General features: G+C 42.8%; 3 protein-coding genes across 8 annotated transcripts; all 3 read right to left on the bottom strand.

Annotated features, from left to right (window-relative positions):
• Positions 1–4,072: 4,072 nt before the first annotated feature.
• Positions 4,073–7,341, bottom strand: LOC112880811 (aladin-like). The gene is made up of 11 exons (XM_025945560.1): positions 7,266–7,341; positions 6,825–7,106; positions 6,683–6,748; positions 6,501–6,588; positions 6,350–6,425; positions 5,484–5,583; positions 5,327–5,378; positions 4,775–4,912; positions 4,584–4,671; positions 4,429–4,489; positions 4,073–4,320 (listed from the first exon to the last, which is right to left on the bottom strand). The coding sequence occupies exons 1-10, from the start codon at positions 7,339–7,341 to the stop codon at positions 4,436–4,438; spliced, it is 1,020 nt and encodes a 339-aa protein (XP_025801345.1). The 3' UTR covers positions 4,073–4,320; positions 4,429–4,435.
• Positions 7,342–8,086: 745 nt separating this feature from the next.
• Positions 8,087–15,902, bottom strand: LOC112880402 (40S ribosomal protein S12-like). 5 transcript variants are annotated; one of them, XM_025945002.1, is made up of 8 exons: positions 15,683–15,902; positions 15,440–15,591; positions 14,360–15,333; positions 10,608–12,577; positions 10,316–10,364; positions 10,004–10,142; positions 9,876–9,907; positions 8,973–9,111 (listed from the first exon to the last, which is right to left on the bottom strand). In XM_025945002.1, the coding sequence occupies exons 3-4, from the start codon at positions 15,184–15,186 to the stop codon at positions 10,627–10,629; spliced, it is 2,778 nt and encodes a 925-aa protein (XP_025800787.1). In that variant the 5' UTR covers positions 15,187–15,333; positions 15,440–15,591; positions 15,683–15,902; the 3' UTR covers positions 8,973–9,111; positions 9,876–9,907; positions 10,004–10,142; positions 10,316–10,364; positions 10,608–10,626. The 5 variants fall into 5 exon arrangements, with proteins under 5 accessions (XP_025800791.1, XP_025800787.1, XP_025800788.1 ...); XM_025945003.1 differs by having other exon boundaries at positions 10,004–10,117; XM_025945004.1 differs by having other exon boundaries at positions 15,440–15,580.
• Positions 15,903–19,828: 3,926 nt separating this feature from the next.
• On the bottom strand, positions 19,829–25,181 carry LOC112880401 (putative disease resistance RPP13-like protein 3). 2 transcript variants are annotated; one of them, XM_025945001.1, is made up of 3 exons: positions 24,986–25,181; positions 23,768–24,741; positions 19,829–22,005 (listed from the first exon to the last, which is right to left on the bottom strand). In XM_025945001.1, exons 2-3 carry the CDS (start codon positions 24,592–24,594, stop codon positions 20,040–20,042), a joined length of 2,793 nt encoding a protein of 930 aa, XP_025800786.1. In that variant the 5' UTR covers positions 24,595–24,741; positions 24,986–25,181; the 3' UTR covers positions 19,829–20,039. The 2 variants fall into 2 exon arrangements, with proteins under 2 accessions (XP_025800786.1, XP_025800785.1); XM_025945000.1 differs by having other exon boundaries at positions 24,848–25,180.
• Between the last annotated feature and the right edge of the window lie 164 nt (positions 25,182–25,345).

Here is a 25,345-nt window from a genome sequence, read left to right as displayed (position 1 = left end):
TCCTGAACATCAAATCCAGAAGATCCGCCTGGATAATGCGGCTGAATTTGCTTCTCGAGCATTCAATGATTATTGTATGGCCCAAGGAATACACGTTGAACATTCAGTACCTTATGTACATACTCAAAATGGTTTAGCTGAATCTCTTATTAACAGAATTAAACTCATTGCAAGACCTTTACTTCATGAATGCAATTTACCTACTTCTTGTTGGGGTCACGCAGTTTTACATGCTGCTGATCTCATTCAACTTCGCCCAACTGCATATCATAGCACTTCACCGTTGCACCTAGTGCGAGGAAACCCCCCAAGTATTTCCCATCTTCGGAAATTTGGATGTGCGGTGTATACCCCTGTTTCACCGCCTCAACGAACAGCTATGGGACCTCATAGGAAATTGGGTATCTATGTGGGATACCAATCCCCATCGATAATCAAATACCTAGAGCCCCTAACCGGTGATTTATTCACAGCCCGGTTCGCTGATTGCATCTTTAATGAAGATCATTTCCTGGCATTAGGGGGAGAATTTAAGTACCCTAACGAATGCCAGGAAATCAATTGGGATGACAAATCCATCCTATACTCAGACCCTCGTACTCAGGAAACTGAACTTCAAGTTCAGAAAATTATAGAATTGCAACACTTTGCTAACAATCTGCCTGATGCGTTTACTGACTACAATGGTGTCACAAAATCCTTGAATCCTACTGTCAATGCGCCCAGCCGAGTGGAGGTACCTCGAAAAACCATTCAACCCCCTTCTCAACCGATTAGGGGGAGGGTTGCTAAGCGGGATAATGCTTCTAATAAGCGACAAAGGAAAGGGAGGAACACACGATCCTCTAAATCAGTAAACGAAAGTCAACTTCCGGTTGATGGACACCGAGTGGATACAGTACATCCACAAACCAGCACTATAGTGCACAATTCAGATGTTGCTGGCACATCGGAACACCCTGAACCCATTCTTCCTATGAATCAAGAAGAATTACACGGGGTACAAGAAATTTCCATTAATTATACTAGTTCTGGAGAACTGTATGATCGTAAGAATACGGTCGTCAACGCATGTTTCTCATCGATCATAGCCAATAACCTCCTATCTGATCCAGATCCTAAATCCATGGTAGAGTGTCAACAACGCTCGGACTGGAACAAATGGAAGGAAGCAATTGACTCCGAATTATCCTCACTAGCGAAAAGACAGGTATTCACCTCAGTGATACCTATACCTCATAAAGTTCATCCTGTTGGATTCAAATGGGTTTTCACTCGGAAACGAAATGAAAATAACGAGGTTGTGAGGTATAAAGCGAGATTAGTTGCGCAAGGATTTACTCAAAGACCCGGCATTGATTACAATGAGACATACTCTCCCGTTATGAATGGAATAACTTTCCGATATTTAATATCATTGGCAGTACAAAAGCGTCTATTTTTGCAATTGATGGACGTCGTGACCGCATATCTTTATGGGTCACTAGATTCGGACATCTACATGAAAGTTCCTGATGGAATATCTGTACCGAATAATGGCAAAAACCGTAACTTGTTTTGTGTTAAACTCAACAAATCTCTCTACGGCTTAAAACAGTCTGGGAGAATGTGGTACAACCGACTTAAAGAATTCCTCATGGATAAGAATTATTCTAACAGTGATGATTGCCCGTGTGTATTCATTAGGAAATCTTCTACAGGCTTCTGTATTATATCAGTTTATGTAGATGATTTAAATATCATTGGTCATAAACGTGATGTTGATGAAGCATGTAATCTTCTAAAAACAGAATTTGAAATGAAGGATTTGGGTAAAACCAAATTTTGCTTGGGCTTACAACTTGAGCACCTTCCAACGGGAATTCTCGTTCACCAATCTGCATATGTCCAGAAAGTATTGAGTAAATTCAATATGATCAATGCATATCCGTCCAAAACTCCAATGATCGTTCGGTCCCTTGAAAAGGATAAAGATCCTTTCCGACCACGTGAAGATGGAGAAGAGTTTTTAGGTCCTGAATACCCATACCTCAATGCAATTGGAGCACTTATGTATCTAGCAAACAATACCAGACCCGATATTGCGTTTGCAGTAAATCTACTTGCTAGACACAGTGCCGCTCCTACTAAACGCCATTGGAATAGGATTAAGAATATTCTTCGATATCTCCAAGGCACGGCAGATCTTGGTCTATTTTACGAAAGAAATCAGGATCCTAGCCTCGTGGGATATACAGATGCAGGATATCTTTCAGATCCTCATAATGCAAGATCACAAACAGGATATGTATTTCTACACGGTGGAACTACTATGTCATGGAAGTCCCCTCTAAACAGACTCTGGTAGCAACGTCTACAAATCACTCAGAAATCATTGCACTATATGAAGCCTCACGTGAATGTGTATGGCTAAGAAGGGTGATTAATCATATTCAATCATCTTGTGGAATTCAACCCATTGAGTTACCCACTATTATCTACGAAGATAATGCAGCTTGTGTTGCACAGATGCAACAAGGTTATATCAAGAGTGATGCTACGAAGCATATCTCTCCTAAGCTATTTTACCCTCACCAACTCCAACAAAGTGGTGAGATAAATGTCATGCAAGCTAAGTCTTGCGATAACCTCGCAGACTTATTCACTAAGTCGCTACCTTATTCTACATTTAACAAATGTGTTAAGGGCATTGGTATGCGCCGACTTAGAGATTTGCTTGCATCAGGGGGAGCATCTCTTTGATTTAACTATTCTTACACATCACATTGTACTCTTTTCCTATATGAGTTTTGCTACATAAGCTTTCTCATATTAGGTTTTTAATGAGGCAATGTCAACGCAAGTAAATATCTATCTCTTGTTTTTCCCTCCGGGATTTTCGATAGAGATACCAAGGATATATACTGTTCTTTTCTCCAAAATTTTCCCACTGGGTTTTTCTGGAGTTTTACGCAGTGTATATATATATATATATATATATATATATATATATATATATATATTGCAAGCCTTTATTTCACAGGATCTCTAAAGATTATACATGATGGACAACTGCTCAAGGGGGAGTGTTACGATATATGATCAGTTGATCATTAGGAGTAGTATAATCACAGACGTTGATTACGGCGGTTGCCTAATCAATGGTCACGATCAGTGATCAATGAATAAAGAGTGACTTCTTAGCTCACAATTACTACTGTAATTTTAGTTCTAAACAGAGAACAAGTAAGTACCGCCCACAAAAACTAGTCAGCCCAGAGAAGGATCATCAGCCCAAGATGGACTCGACTCGAACAATCCTGCGGCCCGAGCCTAGTCCACTCGAGATTAGCCAGCCTCGGTGTCTGACCACATCCTCTCCGCTCTTCCCAAGCGACACGGGACGAGATGGGCCGCCGGCCGTCCCGATCGACGTCGACGACCTCCTCGCCGAGATCCTCCTCCGCCTCCCCGCGCTGCCGAGCGCTTCTCCGTGCCCGTGCGCTGCGAAGGCGCAGCTGGCTGCGCCAATGAACGGGCGCGTGCTCCTCACCAGTAGGACTCGCTACGGCTACGGCCTCCGCCAGGTCCTGGCGTGGAACCCCGTCGCAGGCACCACCTCCTAGGCACTCCGCACGTCTCGGATTCTAACTGGGACAGGTAATCTGTGCCTCCGGCGACAAGGGCCCCTTCAAGGTAGCCAGAACATAGCTGTGATGGAGGTTCCGCTGCCATCAGATGTCTATGCAAACCATCGTGGCCTCTACTTGAGTACGCTAGCAAAGGATGGCGGGCTTAGTTTAATCATCATGTCAGGCAACCTCACAGCTCACGCTTCCTTCTAGGATTTGGCAGCTCGCTGCTAGTACTAGCTCGCATGAACATCCTTTCCTCCAATCCATAGCTAGACGGCTATGGCATGACCGCTTCTCACGTCCACGACGCCCGACGTGAGCGAGCTTGTCCAATGCGCAGGAATTCTAGACCAAAACTTCCGTCCACACATGTCGTCAGCTCTTGCATGCCTCTACGCCAAAGTAAATTAACAGCGCAAATGTACATACAGGTCAAATACATCTGGAGACGAATCCGCTAATAGACAGACATCCTTTCTCAAGCTACAATGTTACATTACATATATGGGATGCAATTCATGCTTTGCATTTCTCCTAGGCGCATAGAAATTGCACCTGCTTAACAAAAGCAGGGCTTTGCAATACATCTATACAAGACATCAACAGTACTTCGAAAATTGTTTTCCAACCTCTATGTGAAACGTTCGATATTCCAGGTCGACAGCAGTAGTTGAAACAATCAGTCCTGAACTGGCGAGACGCCACGCTAGGCAGCAAAAGAAAACAAACGTGAAATTATCAAAACAGTAGGCAACACAAATATCAAGTCATCATCATAGGTAACTGAAAGATCAAGCCTTCTGAAGAAACTTACATTGGAGTTAATGAGAACGGAGTATCAGTGGATATGTACAGCACCAGCCACTGCTCCAGCACTGCATGTGCAGTGGAACCATATGTGAGCAAAACAAGTTGGAAGCACAAGCCATTGTTGTCTAACCATATATGAAGGATTCACAGATATCTTACCACAGAAAGCAAGGGTCCTTGCTTAAATTTATTATGAAAAGCAAAAGCAAGTGGTTTCACTCCTTCTCCAGGTCCTCTAATGAACCCACTGGATGTGCACAAAGGAATATCAACAAAGAATGGTTAAGGTATAACATGGAAATACAAGTTCATGATTAACATGATGCAGTATAAAGAAAATTTGCTCTTACACTAGTGATACTGAGACAAGTGGAGATCTCCTCACGTCATATACAGCAACAAGACCACGGTACATTCCATTTCCATCTTTGAACGACAATGCCAGACGCTCCCCTGAAGCATCCCATGATAATTTTTCTATGCCTCGGCTTGATGAAGCAATTAAAGCATAAGTATGTGAATCAAAGTAAGATTCTAGTCTAGGCTATAATAATGGGTGAACTTCCTAAATACAAAGTATACTACTGAACAAAAAATGTGCAGGCAGTGGTAGTCAAAGGCAGATTTTGAAGATAATTTATGGAAATAAATGGTTTGCATGCTTCTGTTAGTTAACAAGTGCTTGTCTTTCCTTGTGATCCTACAACCTATGCTAGATACACTAAGACCGGCTTCTGAGCTAGATGAGTCGATTCACTGCATACATGGGAAATGAATTACCAATTAATAGCAAATGAGGCAGTTGAAATATCATAATCTTAAATGAGGATGCAAGATGGCAAAATTGTGTAGCATGAGGTGCACATAAGATCAAGAGCTTATTCTAATATCTATGTTCGTACCTGACAATCAGGGAGGAAATTTCTGGAAGTTCAACTGGTAGGAGATGAGCATCTAAAGAAAAGGAACACAGGACAAATTATAAGGATTCATCACACAAATAGTACAGCAGCATAGTTTTAGCAAAAAAGAAAAATTTGCAGGGATATCTGTATATACCTAAACATGGTGGCTTAGATGAGAAGTGAATTGAGCCAAGTGTAGTAGAGTTAGAAAAGGATACCAATGCAACACGACCTTCTGGGTCCCAATTCGCTCCCTGTCAGGAACCAAAGTAGAAATAAGCAAACATGTAAACAGTTGTGGAACAGATACCATCCAATGTGTAAGGGTACACTGGACACATCATGTGTTGCTGCCAAGTAGATTTGCCATAAAGCAGGATTATGTATTGCTATAGCTTAGATATCAATCAAATCAAGCTAAGCTTTATGCAATATTTACAATATTCAAATAACCAAACTAGAGTCAAATGCGGGTCAAGCATCTATGTTAATATTTATGTGTTGCTATAGCATAGATACAATCAAATCAAACTAAACTTTATGCAATATTCACAATATTCAAGTTACAAAATTAGAGTTAGTCACTATTAACTGCCAAACAAGCATCTATATTTGTTTCCAAAAGAATTTATCCACCAAATAAGTAAGTCTCATATCGTTTGTTCTTTAAAAATCAAACTATTTTCAGCTGTTGGGACTACAAATCATTCAGAATTAATAAAAACTAAAATACAACGTTGTCATAACTTAAAGTATTTGTATTGAAATCCAATATGCAATGAGAAAATAGGTATGTTCCATATGCATCAGTTAGATGCTAAACATATCAACGTTCAGGATAACTTATATGATAACTAACAGATTCATGAATAAAGCTATGAAGGAAATGATCTGTTTCCAGCAGATCCCATATAACCTCGAAAGTAAGAAGAAATCTATAAAATGCACTAAATTGAGTATTGTGCTCCAATGTAGAAAATGTTAAAAAAAAAGCTATTTAGGACTGAGGATGTTACGTACAGACACATATCCATTAGATGAAGACCAAGGTTCTGAAGTCCATGTGTTTGTCTCCCAGAAGTGAAAAGTTCCATCACTAATATAATAATGAATTTTGTAAATCTTTGGAAATATTAGTAACTAGAAATGTAAAAATGAAAATTGACCATACAATTTAGCAGCTAGAAGATAATCTCCACTAGGTGACCACCGCAGTAGTGATATATTACTTAATCCACGCCGTATAGGAGTACCCAACCCTGTAGCAAAAGAAAATGTCTCCAGATATAAGTAGACATTTCTGTATCAAATGGGATTGGTCATCAGAATTTAGAAAAAGATAGCTATGCCTACCTTGAGACACATCCCAAATCGTGAAAGATGGACTATTACAGGAGGCAGATGCCAAGTATGTGAAGACTTGTCAAGGAAACAATATATACAGCCACGGGCACGAAACGACGCCCGTAACCGCTATCCGCGGATATCCGCGTACCCGCGGGCACGCCCATGTACCCGCAAGCTGGCTCACGCGGGACGCGGCGGAGCTTGGCGCGGGCGCTCCCCCGCGGCGGAGCTTGCGCCGGGGGGGGGGGGGGGGGTGGGTGGCGGAGCGCGGGGCAGGGGACGGAGCCGGGGGCCGGGGCGCGGGGGTGGGTGGCGGAGCGCGGGGCCGGCGGCGGGGCGGATGGGGGCGGACGGAGGCGGGCGGGCGGGAAGACGGGGTGGCGGCTGGGAATTGGGACGTCGGGGATGGCCGGATGGAAGTATGGAAACCCTAAAATTGTGTATATATATAACCACTCGGGCCCACATGTCAGCGGATCTGGCGGGTTTGCGGGTTCGGGTATTAATTTTTCAAATCCGTTACAAAATATCCGTTGGGTTTAGATCTGTACCCTCGCCCGTACCCGCGGGCACAAATCCAAACCCATACCCGCGCCCACCGGGTTTAGTATCCGCGGGTACGCGGGTATTTCATACCCGTTGCCATCCTTACTTGCTGGAGCCATCCCCTGTGCGCTTGCGCGGGCAGCGCTCCCTGATCCTGGTCGCCGACTCGCCGCCCTCGCCGCCGGCTGCGTGTCGTGGTGCCGCCCGCTGCCGCTGCTCGTGGAGCGCTCCTGCCGCCGCCGCACCAGGGAAGAGATGGAGATGGCACGGCGGCCGTGGGCTTGGTGAAATGGATGACGCGTGAAGGGAGTGACGGGCTCGTCGTGCAAGGGCCCGCAGGTGCACAGGCCAGCCCATGCTTTAGGGCCCATCTACTACACCATCTTGTTATGTTTTTTTTGTGTGTATGGAGAATTAATTGCACCTTGCCCATTATTGCAGAAACTAGCGCAAATACTACTCTCTCACCCTCTCTATCTCTCTTGTAACCACTCCATCAGATCACCTGAATTGGCTGTGCAACTGATCAAACTTTTTACAACGTTGATTTGTTTTCCTCTGCTGTTTCCAACCTCCATTCTCCGGAATAACAGTTCGAACATAATTTAACCTGCTACGCAGCACAAAAGCATTTTCATGGCGGCGTTTGCAATGTGGTTTCTGGTGAACTACAAGTAATTCGCAAAACAACAAATTATGCTTTCATAACCGCTTTAGGCAAAGCATAGTTCCTCCAATAAACATATCAGGAAAGTAGAAACTACATTCCATAAGGAGCATACCGCATACAGTTTCGTCAAATCAAATGCAACGCAACCAAACCAGTGCCATGCAAAGTATGACTGGCAGGCATCAACATGGATATAAACATCAAAAGATAACCTCAGCTCTTGACGATTTTCATTAAAACCAGGTGACAGAACCATTAAAAAAATCAGATGTCCAAATTGCCTGTGTCCTCCGGGCTCACCTAATAAATTGCTCTAATCTCATAGCAAGCCCCAGAACCGAGCTTGATATTAAGCCCAGGTCCAAAATGCAGAACATTACTGAAACATGCTATATCTAGTGCGATTTGACGTACTCCTGCACTATGTTAAGGCCCTCAGATTCTTCACCATAGTCCTGATAATAAAAAAAACAGTGAAACGTCATGTTTTCTCCTATGTAAACCTAAATAGTTACTTGCAATAGGACAGTAGGTGATTGATATGTTACCTTGACAACGACACAGGAGCAGCCTACAACCTTCCTTGCCTTGCCCTCAGAGTCAATCTTGCAAAGCTGCAAAGCACCATAGATGAAGCTTGTAACATTCAAGACGTAACTTTGTACAACAGAATGCAGTAGAAAAGCAGTATACAGCATGGTGGAGAATGGCATGCTCGAGAAAGTTGAGCTCAACTGAATGCAATAAAAACAAATTGTAAACGCATGCCCTTCACAAACACTAGTAAATTTTCCCGTGTTGGTAGATGGAGAACTGTAAGCTATAAAATGAATGCTGGAAAGGATAATCTACTAACACCATCTAGGCAGCAACAATAATGCTATGTAAAAAGAAGTAAATGTTCTACAGAAGGATTTTCTAACTTACCGCAGCCCACTCGCCGAGAGTTTTAGCGCTAGGCACAGTGACCAAGTGAACATTGTGCTCACCGCACAGTGCCTTCACCAGCTTGACATAATCAGGCTGGTCGCAGTCCTCAGCAAGCACGCAGAGCTGTGCGGAATGCTTCTCAATGGCCTTGGCAGCCTCACGAAGACCCTTCACAAGCCCATCATGAGCACTTGACTTCTTCATCACAAGCTGCAGAGCAGTCATCAAGTCCATCGGCTCCCCAAGAACCGGGGTAGGTGCCTCAACTGCAGCCGGAGACTCCTGATCCCTGCCAAATCAGAAAATTTCAGTGCGTTGATTATGCACAAAACGACCTGCCAAACCACAGCTCAAACAGCTAGTATCTGTTACTTAGGATGCTTAGGCTCTAGTCATTAACAAGTCCATTCCTACAATTCCTCGTAAGATACTATTCTCACAGTTGTTTAAATTGGTGCACTAAATTCGGGGCAAGTCTATGTAAACAAGGCAAACCCGGTGTAAACTAAACCTAATCAACCACCAAATTATCCATCAAAACTGCTCCTTTCTTTCATGCCAGTAACTGGAAGCTCGATTTCACACTGAAGTGATTTATAAGCTAGAAACTACAGCAAGATAAGTAACTTATCACCCAATATCCAATCATGAATTGTGAATAGAATTGCAAGAAAACGTTACAAGGAACCCCAATGCACTCTGGCAGAACGTCCCTCCACCAAATAAACAGGACTAGCGCGCCATTACACAGTTCTACCGATGCGATGATTGTGCACAAATTCAATCATTCACGGGTTGGAACGGAGACCGAACAGAATCTTTCAATCCCAAGCAGTACAGTTGGCACGGAAGGCAACAATAATCTACTGAGCTACTACAACGAAACGAAATTCTCGAACAAAGAAGGTACATCCCAGAAGACCAGCAACACTTCAGGGCAAAACATTAACAACGATCTATCACCGAAGCAATCAGGAGCTATCACTCCTTTCGCCTACGCGAAACCAGGATTTAAGAAACGGGCAGCTACAGATATTTCAATGGGGAACTTACGCCATCTCCCGCTGTGTGAAGGGACCCGCCGGCTGCGAAGGGGGATCAGGAGCGAGCAAGCGAAAAGTCAGTAGAGATTAGCGAGATAGACGGGATGGGAGGAAGAAGTGACAGGAGCGCGCCGCCACCTGGTGGGAGGGGAGGGAGGCCTGAGCTGCTGCTAGGGTTTCGGCGAGGAGAGGACGATAACTTGTTTTGTCGTATCGCGGCTCTGAGGCGGGCCATTCCGGTCCTTCGTGGGCCTAATATTTCTCTGGGCTTATTTCACTGATCCATTCATTTTTTAATTTAAAGTTATCGTTCAATTTTTGCTCAAAAAAAAGTTATCGTCTATTGATACTTATATAAATCATTACAATTTCTTTATGTAACAAATAAAAATACGTGAATGATGTAGTTATTGGAAACACGTAATGAATGTAGCACACTTAGCCTCTGACCCCATAACAAGCACATGACGAGCGACAAATCCCATAAGCTGCTTCCATCCTACAAAAGAAACAACAAGAATTAGAATGGAGCCTTAACAATGTAGTAGTAGTTTCATACTTCCACTGTGTTAAACAACGGTAACACAAAGAAAAGATTTGCAGTTGGCTTGACAACATATTTTCTTAGCGCAAAAAAGAAGTGACAAAACAATGGTTTCAATCACAAACAAAATACCGCACGGGGATGATAGACAGGCCACATAAAATCAAACTGTCTTGATGCAGAGGAGCCAGCTCTTACCTTCAAATCTTACATATAGCTAGGAAAAATCGAGCGATGGATGGTTGGGATGATCATTAATTGTCTTCCTAATAGCATCCTGGGCTTTGCGGCGCTCGTGCCCCACTAACCCAATGACGACATGTTGGAGAGAAGGGAGGTTCTCGAATCCATAATCGAAGGTGTTAGTTAAAAAATGATCATTGGTCCTTCCGGCGTGAAAGGCCAGGTAAAGTTGGCAAAGCTTTCGCATAGCCCCAGGTTGAAACTTAAGGAACATCAAGGGGCAGGAAAACCGAAGATCTGTTAGACACGGGAATGAAGATGGACTGCTGTGAATAACGACCTTTTCCTGCTCACCCGGTGGTGTCCGTGCACGTAGCCTGAGAAAGCGAAGAGATGGCAGCCCAGCAAGCTTGTCAAGGTGCTCAGGCTGTACACGCGCACGCCATAGACCGATGGACAAGACGGTGAGACAAGAGAGCGACGAGTCAATCCACCTTGGGATTGCCATTAAGTCGATATTGCACATGAAGGTCTGTAGACCGGAAGGAACCGGTGCCATGAAATCCATGGAACGAAGCATTACTAGAGCTCTTAGCACCAATACTTGTAATGAACTGGGGCACATTTGGAGGCACGTGCGAACCAATTCCTCCGAATTGCCAGTACTGCTACTCTTAGATTCTTCCTTGATGAAAAGTTCGAGGACCTTTAGCTCTCTCAGTTTACCAATCTCAGTCATGGCGTGCACGGTAAGGCGTATGCCTACTAGCTCTTGTAGAGATTTCATATTCTCCAGAGCTACACCATCCGGCAGTTCCACTCTTCCAGCATGTAGCCGGACCAGTTTTCCTAGTTTACCAAAAGACAGTGGTAACATTATCACCGACTTACCGGCACCTCTGATGTCCAATGTTTCCAGAGACTCTAGCTTGCCAATACTCTCGGGGAGCTCGGTGACTTTCAAACCCTGTAGCCGCAGAAACTTCAGGAGGTACAAATTGCTGAGATCCTTCAGATGATTGTTATCCAGACCAGAACAGTCCTCTAGCTGCAGCACACGTAGAACGCAAAATCTTGACAGGACCGGCATCATTAAATCTGCACGGCCAAAGACATCAAGTGACCTCACTTTGGACAGCAGCTTTCTTTCAGTTATTGAGGCATTGGCGTTGCTGCTGTTGTGGAGGGATAGCCGCCTGATGATCTCCCTCTGATGCGAAGAAGCACCTGCTTGTTCACCATTTGACAACGAAGTGGTAGCAAAGCCTTCTTCGGCTGACAACTTGATAATAAGCTCAAGCACCATATCATGTAATTGGCAAGCATACACATCCCTCTCTCCAAGCGGGTTAAAGTGATTTCTAATGTTCACGGGCTGTATCAGGCTTCTATTAATAAGCTCATTGAAGTAACCCTCCCCCGTCTCCTGCAAGTTTGACCCTACACGTGTAATGAAACCCTCTGCTATCCAGCTCCATACCAAAACATCCTTTCTAATCACCTGATCCTCGGGATATTTGCTCAGAGACAACAAGCAAGTCTTCAAATGGAAAGGCAGATCATTGTAACTAAGCCTTAATATCATGTTCATCTTGTCCACATGGGGGCTATTTTCAGATCCAGAACCAATAAAATTATTCACCTTCTCCCATTCCACTGAACACCTCGGTTTAGTAGCTAGTAAGCTTGCTGTAGTAATAATGGCTAATGGTACACCACCACATTTCTTTAAGATTTTTTCAGTAGCTTTGCTCAAATCAGGACGAAAATCATCTAGAGAGTCGAATATCCGTTTGTAGAACAACTCTCTGGAGTCATCATTAGAAAGAGGCTTTAGTTCATAAATACCACCACCAACATGTTCCGCGACAGCTTTATTGCGAGTGGTTATGATTATCTTGCTTCCATGAGTACCATCCTGCAAAGCAAGTTTGATTGTATCCCACGGCAATTCTTTCCATAAATCATCAATCACGCACAAGCACCTGGTAATGGTCAATAGTATTCACAGTCATGTTAGTAAACCAAGACGTAATTGTGTGAAAGGCTATCTAAAAAATTATAGAAATAAGCAATCTGACATGTCACATAGTGAAAAAAGTTTTGATGAAATTAGTAGCAAGGTGAACTGCAAGATGCATGAATAATCACCTTACAATTCAGAAAGGTGGAACACTTAATGCAAAACATGAATTGGGGAAAGGCTTTGACCAACAATAGTCATCCTCGTCCTCCATCCCAAATGTAAGGCTTAATAGTTTGTTTCATTAAGAAAGGGCTTTGACCTACATTACTCCACTAATATCATTTGTACGATGCAGATCCATAATCATAAGTATGTACTTTTGAATATGAATCTAGCAACATTAGTTGTCAAAAATTTATACATTTACAGGGTAACTTTTGGTTCAGATTTGTCCTAACAAAACAAACTATGTCAGTATATCTTACGGACTTTGCTACGGTACACCGAAATGACTGTAGACCGTTGATCTAATGTCATATTACCTCTTAGGAGGTAACAGTTTAATATTTATTTATATATTTTAAATCAGAAAATAGGGAATTAGATCTAACTTGCATGCATGATTAGTTGAGATCTCATATTTCTGTTTTTTCCCCCAAGTGATGTGCCGGCCATGGGAATTAGATTGAGACTAGTAACATTTTTTTATCCTAACGTGACACGCTTGAGCTGTAACATTTTTCCCCTAACGTGAAAGTTGCATTATACAAAACATATCACTCTGAGTATGCATAACATATACTTAAACCCGTCTAGTAGTATTTTTTTAACGAGGCATATGTGATTGTAGATACAAATACTCGTAAATATGGCATGCTTGTATGATCTATTTTTAACGTGACAACCTGTGTCTAATTATTTAAGAAAGTAATACTTGTTTTACACATAACATTTGTTATGATAGGTAGGTCCAATTAATTTATTATTATTGGAGAAATGGTAGTTGCAATATAATGCGATTGATATGTAAAATTATTTCGTTGAGTGCCACGTGTCGAACTAAATAGACGTGAAAGCGTGATGTTGCTCAGGCCTAAAAAATCCATCGCACAGATCCATCTCGTACATATGCATGGACGTCCAACAAACTAAAGAGGTAACAAACCAGAGACTTGCAAGCATGTCAATTAGCTAGAGAACTAAAACTATCATAGTAATTTGTTGCAATGCATGCATGCATGCTAATCCAAACCGAGATGCGCTTCCGTGAATCATGGAGTACAGTTATTTACATTTCTTTTGCCTTTTATTTTGTAAAAAAATTAATGGTTCAGATTTATTTTTGTCCTTACCTTCTAGAAGGTAATCAGAGTACCTTAGCAAAGCCCATATCTTACATATAGCTACTACAAAGCACAAGCCAGGTATCCCTCCTACCTCAGATGAGAATGTCAATAAATTTTTTTACATTTGCAGTTTCCTTAAATAAAATCTGACCATTATTTTCTAATGATGGTTATCCTTGCTGGCATAGCATCCATGGGCAAAGACCATGAATTTGAGTCCTACAGCCTACATGTAAGCTAATAATTTTGTTGGATAAACTATCAGCAAGTCTATGTCTATTGAAAGTTTCACAAAATAATCACTAATTAGTTTACCAAAAATGCCATAAATATCAATAGGCTAGAGAAGATACATGAAGGTGAAAACACCCGTTGCTTCATACATTATCGCTCAATGAAATGGGAAAAGTTATTTATTTACGACGACGAAGAGTAGGTATAGCATAGAAATGTACCTTCTATTCTTGAGGAAATCTATAATTTTGTTGATGAGAAGATTTATTTCCCATGCTTCATCTATGTGGCCATACTTGTCCTCATCTAGTTGGACAAGAATATTCTTGAAAATCTTCTTTATATCAGGATTAAAGGATACGGAGACAAAAAAGTGGCAATCAAATTTTGCCTTAAGGTCCTGAAGCAATGCATTTGCAAGAGTTGTCTTCCCCAAGCCTCCAACTCCAACGATAGAAATTATCTTTGGTTGCTGCAACGATGAGATGTCCTCATTCGTGAGCCTCTTGACTAGCTCATTCTTTGGCCCATCAATTCCAACTATCTCTGCTGCCTTTCTGTACATAGCTTCTAGGCGAGGATCAACAGACACCAAACTTGGTCCGGCAGCAATGTTGTCAACCTTGTACCTATCACGACACTCACTGACCTTCTTGACCTGGTCCATGATGTCTTTGATAACGTTGTGGATCTTATGGTTATTCCTGGCCTTCTTGTACAAATTGGCAGCCTTACCAATGAGCCCCTTGAGGCTGGAAGTGTCTTGGCCTTCTTGCTCGCGGCCCTTGCCACGCAACATGAAGGTGTCAACAGCATCTTCGATGTCATAAGATAGCTCCCTCGCGTCACGGGCCCAGACCTTGACCTGCTCATCAAGCTGGTCTACCGGCACCTGAGATACCTTGCGGAGGGCTGCGCTTATGTATGTCAGCTCTTTCTCGAGTTCCTTGATCTCTCCCTTGACACCCTTCTGCAGCTTGTATTCGCCCACCACCAGCTCCGCAAGCTTGGGGAGCAGGGTGTTCATCGCCCCTGTGGCGATGTTCATATTAGCCGATCTTCTTTTGGAGACAGCTCTTGCTCGTGTGCGTTTCGCAGCAGCGAGTTATTGCGTTTTGGAGGTCCAGAATTGCTTGAGCAGGCACCCAGGAATGGTGGATCATCCAATTAATTACCCGACATACTCACGAACGGCCTGAATAAAGAATACATTGAAGATCAAAACAGAATGAGCAAGCTTTGGATTCCTCGTCCATCATGTCAAGCCAAAAAAAAGTGAGACCAAAAGCAGTGAGCATTACTCAGTTAATAGATTAGATACAACGGAACGCGCCGCCACCGCGAGAAGCTTCAATGCCGCTGGCGTGGAGCTCTACCGGATGTTCTTCGTTGGTTCCATGCAGTTCGCTGCAGCCAAACCAATTTGGAAGGCGTGGGCTCCGCTGAAGGTGAACTGAAGGTGAAGTTCTTCATGTGGCTTGCCGTCCGGAGTAATATATGGGAAAAGATACAGCTCAGATCCGAGGGAATGGATTCGTGCATACCTGTCGTACTTTGAACTTTGAAGCCTAGCTGCCGTCCTGTGGAGCTATCTCGCCGGTGGATCGCTGGCCGTGTCGGAAGCAGATGCCGGTGTCGTTGGAGATCTGATGCGTGGCCTTGCTACCTCGCAGCTAAGGGAGAAACCGTGTTCTTTCCCCTGGACTGGAGCAGCGGTGGAGAGCGTCTAGATCTATAAGGTGCTGGTGCTTCGGTTGACGTTGACGAAAACCTCGAGTCAAGAGGGCAGGGATGAGCAATAATTGGTGAGGAAGGGATGGATCTTTTGCGGATGACAGGATCCTAGAGCACGCTGCTGCCAAGCAAATCCTAGCCCACTTTATCAATAAACAAAACCTTCCCAGTCTTTGCTATCACTAGTCCATTAACCCATGCACCACAGGCTACTGGTTTGTAGTCACATAGTGCTCTCCAAATAGAACATGAACACAGAAGAGTTTAAATATTTATATGGTTTTATACTGTAATTTAGAATGAAGTGATTAAGTATAGTGATTATAGAAAAAGGAGTCTCCAATTAGTGACAACTTATATACCCTCAAGAAAAGATAAGTACACTTAAAAATGTGCAATACAGTGTTCACAAATTTGTGGGAATGAACAGATTCAGTATACTTTCTCTTATATGGAGTAAGTATAGTGATCATAAGACACCAAAATCATGAAATTATTATGTCATATTAAAATAACGTAACCCTCTTCTATCACACCACAAATCGTTGTTAATTGTTTTCTTCTCACATTCAACATGTTTGCACAAACCATGCAAGTCAATCCATAATTGTCCAGCTTCTAAATTGACAGGGTTACTCGAGCATGAGAACTCCCAATATATCCAGTTCAAAAGAAATAGAAATGTTCTTATTAGCTGCACTTGGTTTTGTCAGTTTCATTGCAGTAGGACTATATATATGCTCTCTCAGTTCATAAATACGGATATCCTAGTCACCGTCAAAAGCTTTATAACCTTGACTATACTTTATATGACCAACTATTTGTACTATCATTTGACATGTTCTGTAATTTTACAATATATAAATAAATCTTATTTTTTTTAAAAGGTGGTGATCCATCTTATACAACATCGATCACCTCGTAATCTCATAGAACAAATATGATAACAAAAACCATAATTCCTATGGAATTTCTAAAAGTAACATCGATATATTTAATATGTTAACAGATCAATACCACAAAAACCATTTAATATGTTAACTTTGGATATAAGGAAAACATTATACGCCAAACTCATTTGCACATGTGTATTTGTATTTTCCATGCCACCACTGGCTAGATGGGTGATTTGGCAGCAGCTCAGAAAAGGAGTTTCTTCTTGAGGGGTTTTAAGTGATTATAGGTTATGAATAACTTGTAGTCACAGCCTTTTGCTTCTTCGCCATAAAGTAATAGTTGTGAAAATAAAAACGAAAGTTACATTGTTTACTTAGAGATATATGGAACTGTTACCTTGATGAAAGGACCCTCACACCCATCACTGCAAGTGAAAGCTTAATGTTTAACTCTAGCTCTTGAGGGCTGCATAATATTCATGTGGTCCTCAGTGACTTATGACAGGTTGGCAATGAGTGTTACCTGGCATAATAAAAATAAACATAAGATCAAAAAGTCTGCCACTTAACAATAGAGATATCTTGCATATACACAGCAGGCCACCAGAAAATTTGGCCATGTATGGTTCTGATTTCTCACATCTTGATTGGCTTTGTCAATCTAATATACGCAGGCTCTCTAGCGAATAATTGACCATATTAGTCCATCTTGCCCATCTTGGAGGTGGTGGTGAAGACAAAACTTTGGTATCAACTGTCTCAAATTAGGGCATAGGAAGCAATGGTTTTAGTGGGATATAAACAAAGATGATTGTCTTGGATGCAGGATCAACCCAAAGTTGCATGCATGAAGTCGTGAATGACTGGCCTCATCTGCTTCTTGTCCCAGGGAACTGCAAGTCAAAATGCAAGGCAATTGAATTCTTCTGAAATACAGTCCAAGTGTGCACGAGATCCTTGTCACTCAGGCTCGAGCAGAGATGACAGCGGCGCTGGCGCGCTCACCTTCGTGAGATTCAGAGAACGGCCTCGATGGCGTCGTGCAGGGCGGAGAAGTGCTCACCGTTGAGTAAGCCATCCACACCAGGTAGGCCCGGGACCGTCGGCCGTTCGCAGGTGGCCGCAGCACCACTCCACGGCCACGGTGCAACGTCATGCCGGCGGCGGCGAGATCACATGGTTCATTTTTTTTTATAAAGCAATATCCCGGCCTCGAAGGCTTGAGTGTCTGTCAGATCCGGGGCCACGGGGCTATGTACATAGCGTAGTTTAAGAGATTAAGTCCGTCTTATCTCTTATTTACCTCGTTTGTCTCTTATTTATTCCGTTTAAATAGGAGATAAGGCTAACCGATACAGGGGGAATCTACTTGAGATATGTTCTGGTACGATTCCTTAGCTGGTGTTGGTTAGTATCTTTGTAACCCTGGCCTCTCGGATATATAAGGGAGGATAGGGACCCCTCTCAAAACACGATCTCTATATCATTCTACACAAAAGGCAATACAAATCACCATACAGGACGTAGTGTGTTACGCATCTTGCGGCCCGAAGCTATTTATACTTTGTGTTCCTTGCACCTTCGAGTTCCTGATCTCGGCGTCTCCTCACCCAAAACTTACCACCTTGGGTATATCCCTCGGTGGGCGGCCGGTTAAACACCGATAGCTGGCGCGCCAGGTAGGGGAGCGCGTCGAAGATTCACCGGCGAGCTCGATGGCGACTTTCAAATTCACCAGGTCAGTTCCCTCTCAGGGTACGACATTCGTTTTTGGTTCGTGGGTCTGCATCGCAGATGGTGTGGGCGATTTTCGACGATTCCTCGTCGACATGAAGCCAAAGATTTCCGCTGCGGATCTCCGCAGCGACCTCGACAAGTTCGTCGACGATTTCGAATTATTTATGGTACAAACTACAGCAAGCCAAGTACTTATCACCAAATATCCAATCATGAATTGTGAATAGACAGACTTGCAAGACATCGTTACAAGAAACATCAATGCGGTCTGGCAGAAATATCCCTAAAATAAACAGGGCCAGGGTGCCATTACAAAGTTCCACCAATGTGATGGTTGTGCACAAGTTCAATCATTCACGGTGCGGTTTGAATGGAGACCAAACAAAATATTTTCATCCCAAGCAGTACAGTTGGCACAGACCGCAACGAAACGAAACTCAGAGCAGGTACATCGCAGAAGACCGGCAACAGTTCAGGGCAGAACATTTACAACAATCTAGCACCGAAGCAATCAGGAGCTATTACTCCTTTGGCCGCTCGCGAAACCAAGATTTAAAAAGCGGGCAGCTACAAAGATTTTGATGGGAAATTTACGCCATCTTCTGCGCTGTGAATGAAGGGCGAACTGCCGGCTGCGCAGGGAGATCTGGAGCAGGCAAGCGAGAAGTCAGTACCGATATATTAGCGAGATAGAATGGATGAGGAGAGGGGAGACGGGCAGACGGCCATGTGTGGGACTTGTTTTGTTGTAACGCGGCTCTCTGAGGCCTTCCTGGGTCTAATGTTTCTCTGGGTTTATTTCTCCGATTTCATTCATTTTCCAGATTTAAGTTGTCGTTCAATTCATACTTATATAAATTATAGTTTCTTTATGTAAAAGATAAAAAATAAAGCAAAAGGAACTTTGGGCTAGCACTTTCTTGATAATCATTTTCCAGATTTAAGTTGTCGTTCAATTCATACTTATATAAATTATAGTTTCTTTATGTAAAAGATAAAAAATAAAGCAAAAGGAACTTTGGGCTAGCACTTTCTTGATCCACGTAACATGTTGCTGCTAACTTTCTTGAATACTAACCAGGGTGAGCTCACCCGTAAGGCCGTAACCGTTTTTACTAAACGAGTTTGGTTTTAAGGGGAAAAAAATGAGCTTAGGCATCCAGCACAGAAAAACTTGGGGTCACCGGGCAGCAGATACGCTGCCCGGTCTGGATGCTCATGCATCCATCCAGAACCAGGGCGTGGTCTGGGTCTCTGGGATAAGCAGACCAGAGCAAATTTTTCCCCTTTCACTATTCAAGCAACCTCAAGATGCACAGACACTTGTTGGGTAACAATCAGTAGTTATGTATCAAACATTAATTCCTTACAAAAAATATTAACTCATACTCAATCCTCCAAATTTGATAACTTAAGATACAGTATGTGGATGAAATGTTCAAAATAGGTCACACTGATAGGACATAAAAGTATTTGAGTTTGACATGAATGAATGTGTCAATTGATTTCATGGAAAATGTGACCCACTTAGCCTCTAAGGCTCTAAGAAGTAAAAATTGAGTGAAGGATGGTTGGGATGATCATTAATTGTCTTACTAATAGCATCCCCCGCTTCGTGGTGCTTGTCCCACTTTAACTCAATGTCGACATGTTGGAGCGAAGGGAGGTTCTCGAATCCATAATCGAAGGCATTAGTCTGAAAATGCTCAGCGGTCTTTCTAGCATCAAAGCTAAGGCAGAATCTTTGGAGCTTCCGCATAGCCCCAGGTTGAAACTTAAGGAACATCAAGGGGCACCAAATCCGAAGATCTGTTAGACACGGGAATGAAGACGGACTGCTGTGAATAACGAGCTTTTCCTGCTCATCCGGTGGTAACAAAAATATCCTGAGAGAGCGAAGAGATGGCAGCCCAGCAAGCTTGTCAAGGTGCTCAGGCTGTACACGCGCATGCGCATGCAATAGACGGATGAACAAGACGGTGAGACAAGAGAGCGACGAGTCAATCCACCTTGGGATTGCCATAATGTAGATATTGCACATGAAGGTCTGTAGACCGGAAGGAACCGGTGCCATGAAATCCATGGAACGAAGTACTCCTGGAGCTCTTAGCACCAATACTTGTAATAAATTGGGGCACATTTGGAGGCACGTGCGAACCAATTCGTTCGAGTTGCCAGTACTGCTACTCTCAGGTTCTTCCTTGATGAAAAGTTCGAGGACCTTTAGCTCTCTCAGTTTACCAATCTCTGTCATGGCGTGCAAGGTAAGGCGTATGCCTACTAGCTCTTGTAGAGATTTCGTATTCTCCAGAGCCACACCATCCGGCAGTTCCACCCTTGTAGCAAGTAGCCGAACCAGTTTTCCTAGTTTACCAAAAGACAGTGGTAACATTATCACTGACTCATAGGCACCTCTGATGTCCAATGTTTCCAGAGACTCTAGCTTGCCAATACTCTCAGGGAGCTCGGTGACTTTCAAACCCTGTAGCCGCAGAAACTTCAGGAGGTACAAATTGCTGAGATCCTTCAGATGATTGTTATCCAGACCAGAACAGTCCTCTAGCTGCAGCACACGTAGAACGCAAAATCTTGACAGGACCGGCATCGTTAAATCTGCACGGCCAAAGACATCAAGTGACCTCACTTTGGAAAGCAGCTTTCTTTCAGTTATTGAGGCATTGGCATTGCTGCTGTTGTGGAGGGATAGCCGCCTGATGATCTCCCTCTGATGCGAAGAAGCACCTGCTTGTTCACCATCTGACAACGAAGTGGTAGCAAAGCCTTCTTCGGCTGACAACTTGATAATAAGCTCAAGCACCATATCATGTAATTGGCAAGCATACACATCCCTCTCTCCACACATGAAAAAGGGGCTTTCTTTGTTCACGGGCTGTATCAGGCTTCTATTAATAAGCTCATTGAAGTAACCCTCCCCTGTCTCCTGCAAGTTTGACTCTACACGTGCAATGAAACCCTCTGCTATCCAGCTCCATACCAAAACATCCTTTCTAATCACCTGATCCTCGGGATATTTGCTCAGAGACAACAAGCAAGTCTTCAAATGGAAAGGAAGATCATTGTAACTAAGCCTTAATATCATGTTCATCTTGTCCACATGGGGGCTATTTTCAGATCCAGAACCAATAAAATTATTCACCTTCTCCCATTCCACTGAACACCGAGGTTTAGTAGCTAGTAAGCTTGCTGTAGTAATAATGGCTAATGGTACACCACCACATTTCTTTAAGATTTTTTCAGTAGCTTTGCTCAAATCAGGACGAAAATCATCTAGAGAGTCGAATATCCGTTTGTAGAACAACTCTCTGGAGTCATCATTAGAAAGAGGCTTTAGTTCATAAATACCACCACCAACATGTTCCGCGACAGCCTTATTGCGAGTGGTTATGATTATCTTGCTTCCATGAGTACCATCCTGCAAAGCAAGTTTGATTGTATCCCACGGCAATTCTTTCCATAAATCATCAATCACGCACAAGCACCTGGTAATGGTCAATAGTATTCACAGTCATGACGTAATTGTGTGAAAGTCTATCTAAAAAATTATAGAAATAAGCAATCTGACATGTCACATAGTGAAAAAAGTTTTTGATGAAATTAGTAGCAAGGTGAACTGCAAGATGCATGAATAATCACCTTACAATTCAGAAAGGTGGAACACTTAATGCAAAACATGAATTGGGGAAAGGCTTTGACCAACAATAGTCATCCTCGTCCTCCATCCCAAATGAAAGGCCTAGTTTGTTTCATTAAGAAAGGGCTTTGACCTACATTACTCCACTAATATCATTTGTACGATGCAGATCCATAATCATAAGTATGTACTTTTGAATATGAATCTAGCAACATTAGTTGTCAAAAATTTATACATTTACAAGGTAACTTTTGGTTCAGATTTGTCCTAACAAAACAAACTATGTCAGTATATCTTACGGACTTTGCTAGGATACACCGAAATGACTGTAGACCGTTGATCTAATGTCATATTACCTCTTAGGAGGTAACAGTTTAATATTTATTTATATATTTTAAATTAGAAAATAGGGAATTAGATCTAACTTGCATGCATGATTAGTTGAGATCTCATGTTTCTGTTTTTTTCCCAAGTGATGTGCCGGCTATGGGAATTAGATTGAGACTAGTAACATTTTTTTATCCTAACGTGACATGCTTGAGCTGTAACATTTTTCCCGTAACGTGACAGTTGCATTATACAAAACATATCACTCTGAGTATGCATAACATATACTGAAACCCGTCTAGTAGTATTTTTTTAACGAGGCATATGTGATTGTAGATACAAATACTCGTAAATATGGCATGCTTGTATGATCTATTTTTAACGTGACAACCTGTGTCTAATTATTTAAGAAAGTAATACTTGTTTTACACATAACATTTGTTATGATAGGTAGGTCCAATTAATTTACTATTGGAGAAATGGTAGTTGCAATATATTGCGATTGATATGTAAAATTATTTCGTTGAGTGCCATGTGTCGAACTAAATAGACATGGAAGCGTGATGTTGCTCAGGCCTAAAAAATCCATCGCACAGATCCATCTCGTACATATGCATGGACATCCAACAAACTAAAGAGGTAACAAACCAGAGACTTGCAAGCATGTCAATTAGCTAGAGAACTAAAACTATCATAGTAATTTGTTGCAATGCATGCATGCATGCTAATCCAAACCGAGATGCGCTTCCGTGAATCATGGAGTACAGTTGTTTACATTTCTTTTGCCTTTTATTTTGTAAAAAAATTAATGGTTCAGATTTATTTGTGTCCTTACCTTCTAGAAGGTAATCAGAGTACCTTAGCAAAGCCCATATCTTACATATAGCTACTGCAAAGCACAAGCCAGGTATCCCTCCTACCTCAGATGAGAATGTCAATAAAATTTTTTACATTTGCAGTTTCCTTAAATAAAATCTGACCATTATTTTCTAATGACGGTTATCCTTGCTGGCATAGCATCCATGGACAAAGACCATGATTTGAGTCCTACAGCCTACATGTAAGCTAATAATTTTGTTGGATAAACTATCAGCAAGTCTATGTCTATTGAAAGTTTCACAAAATAATCACTAATTAGTTTACCAAAAATGCCGTAAATATCAATAGGCTAGAGAAGATACATGAAGGTGAAAACACCCGTTGCTTCATACATTATCGCTCAATGAAATGGGAAAAGTTATTTATTTACGACGACGAAGAGTAGGTATAGCATAGAAATGTACCTTCTATTCTTGAGGAAATCTATAATTTTGTTGATGAGAAGATTTATTTCCCATGCTTCATCTATGTGGCCATACTTGTCCTCATCTAGTTGGACAAGAATATTCTTGAAAATCTTCTTTATATCAGGATTAAAGGATACGGAGACAAAAAAGTGGCAATCAAATTTTGCCTTAAGGTCCTGAAGCAATGCATTTGCAAGAGTTGTCTTCCCCAAGCCTCCAACTCCGACGATAGAAATTATCTTTGGTTGCTGCAACGATGAGATGTCCTCATTCATGAGCCTCTTGACTAGCTCATTCTTTGGCCCATCAATTCCAACTATCTCTGCTGCCTTTCTGTACATAGCTTCTAGGCGAGGATCAACAGACACCAAACTTGGTCCGGCAGCAATGTTGTCAACCTTGTACCTATCACGACACTCACTGACCTTCTTGACCTGGTCCATGATGTCTTTGATAACGTTGTGGATCTTATGGTTATTCCTGGCCTTCTTGTACAAATTGGCAGCCTTACCAATGAACCCCTTGAGGCTGGAAGTGTCTTGGCCTTCTTGCTCGCGGCCCTTGCCACGCAACATGAAGGTGTCAACAGCATCTTCGATGTCATAAGATAGCTCCCTCGCGTCACGGGCCCAGACCTTGACCTGCTCATCAAGCTGGTCTACCGGCACCTCAGATACCTTGCGGAGGGCTGCGCTTATGTATGTCAGCTCTTTCTCGAGTTCCTTGATCTCTCCCTTGACACCCTTCTGCAGCTTGTATTCGCCCACCACCAGCTCTGCAAGCTTGGGGAGCAGGGTGTTCATCGCCCCTGTGGCGATGTTCATATTAGCCGATCTTCTTTTGGAGACAGCTCTTGCTCGTGTGCGTTTCGCAGCAGCGAGTTATTGCGTTTTGGAGGTCCAGAATTGCTTGAGCAGGCACCCAGGAATGGTGGATCATCCAATTAATTACCCGACATACTCACGAACGACCTGAATAAAGAATACATTGAAGATCAAAACAGAATGAGCAAGCTTTGGATTTCTCGTCCATCATGTCAAGCCAAAAAAAAGTGAGACTAAAAGCAGTGAGCATTACTCAGTTAACAGATTAGATACAACGGAACGCGCCGCCACCGCGAGAAGCTTCAATGCCGCTGGCGTGGAGCTCTACCGGATGTTCTTCGTTGGTTCCATGCAGTTCGGGCAGCTATAGAGATTTCAATGGGGAACTTACGCCATCTCCCGCGGTGTGAAGGGACCCGCCGGCTGCGAAGGGGGATCTGGAGCGAGCAAGCGAAAAGCCAGTAGAGATTAGCGAGATAGACGGGATGGGAGGAAGAAGAAGTGACAGGAGCGCGCCGCCACCTGGTGGGAGGGGAGGGAGGCCTGAGCTGCTGCTAGGGTTTCGGCGAGGAGAGGAGGCGGCCGTGTGGTGTGGGGGACTTCTTTTGTCGTATCGCGGCTCTCTGAGGCGGGCCATCCGGTCCTTCGTGGGCCTAATATTTCTCTGGGCTTATTTCACCGATCCATTCGTTTTTTAATTTAAAGTTATCGTTCAATTTTTGCTCAAAAAAAAGGTTATCGTCAATTGATA

The sequence above is a fragment of the Panicum hallii genome, chromosome 2 (assembly GCF_002211085.1).
Source record: "Panicum hallii strain FIL2 chromosome 2, PHallii_v3.1, whole genome shotgun sequence".
Taxonomy (NCBI): domain Eukaryota; kingdom Viridiplantae; phylum Streptophyta; class Magnoliopsida; order Poales; family Poaceae; genus Panicum; species Panicum hallii.
Note: the sequence above shows the minus strand (reverse complement) of the source record. Positions and strands in the feature narration are given on the sequence as shown.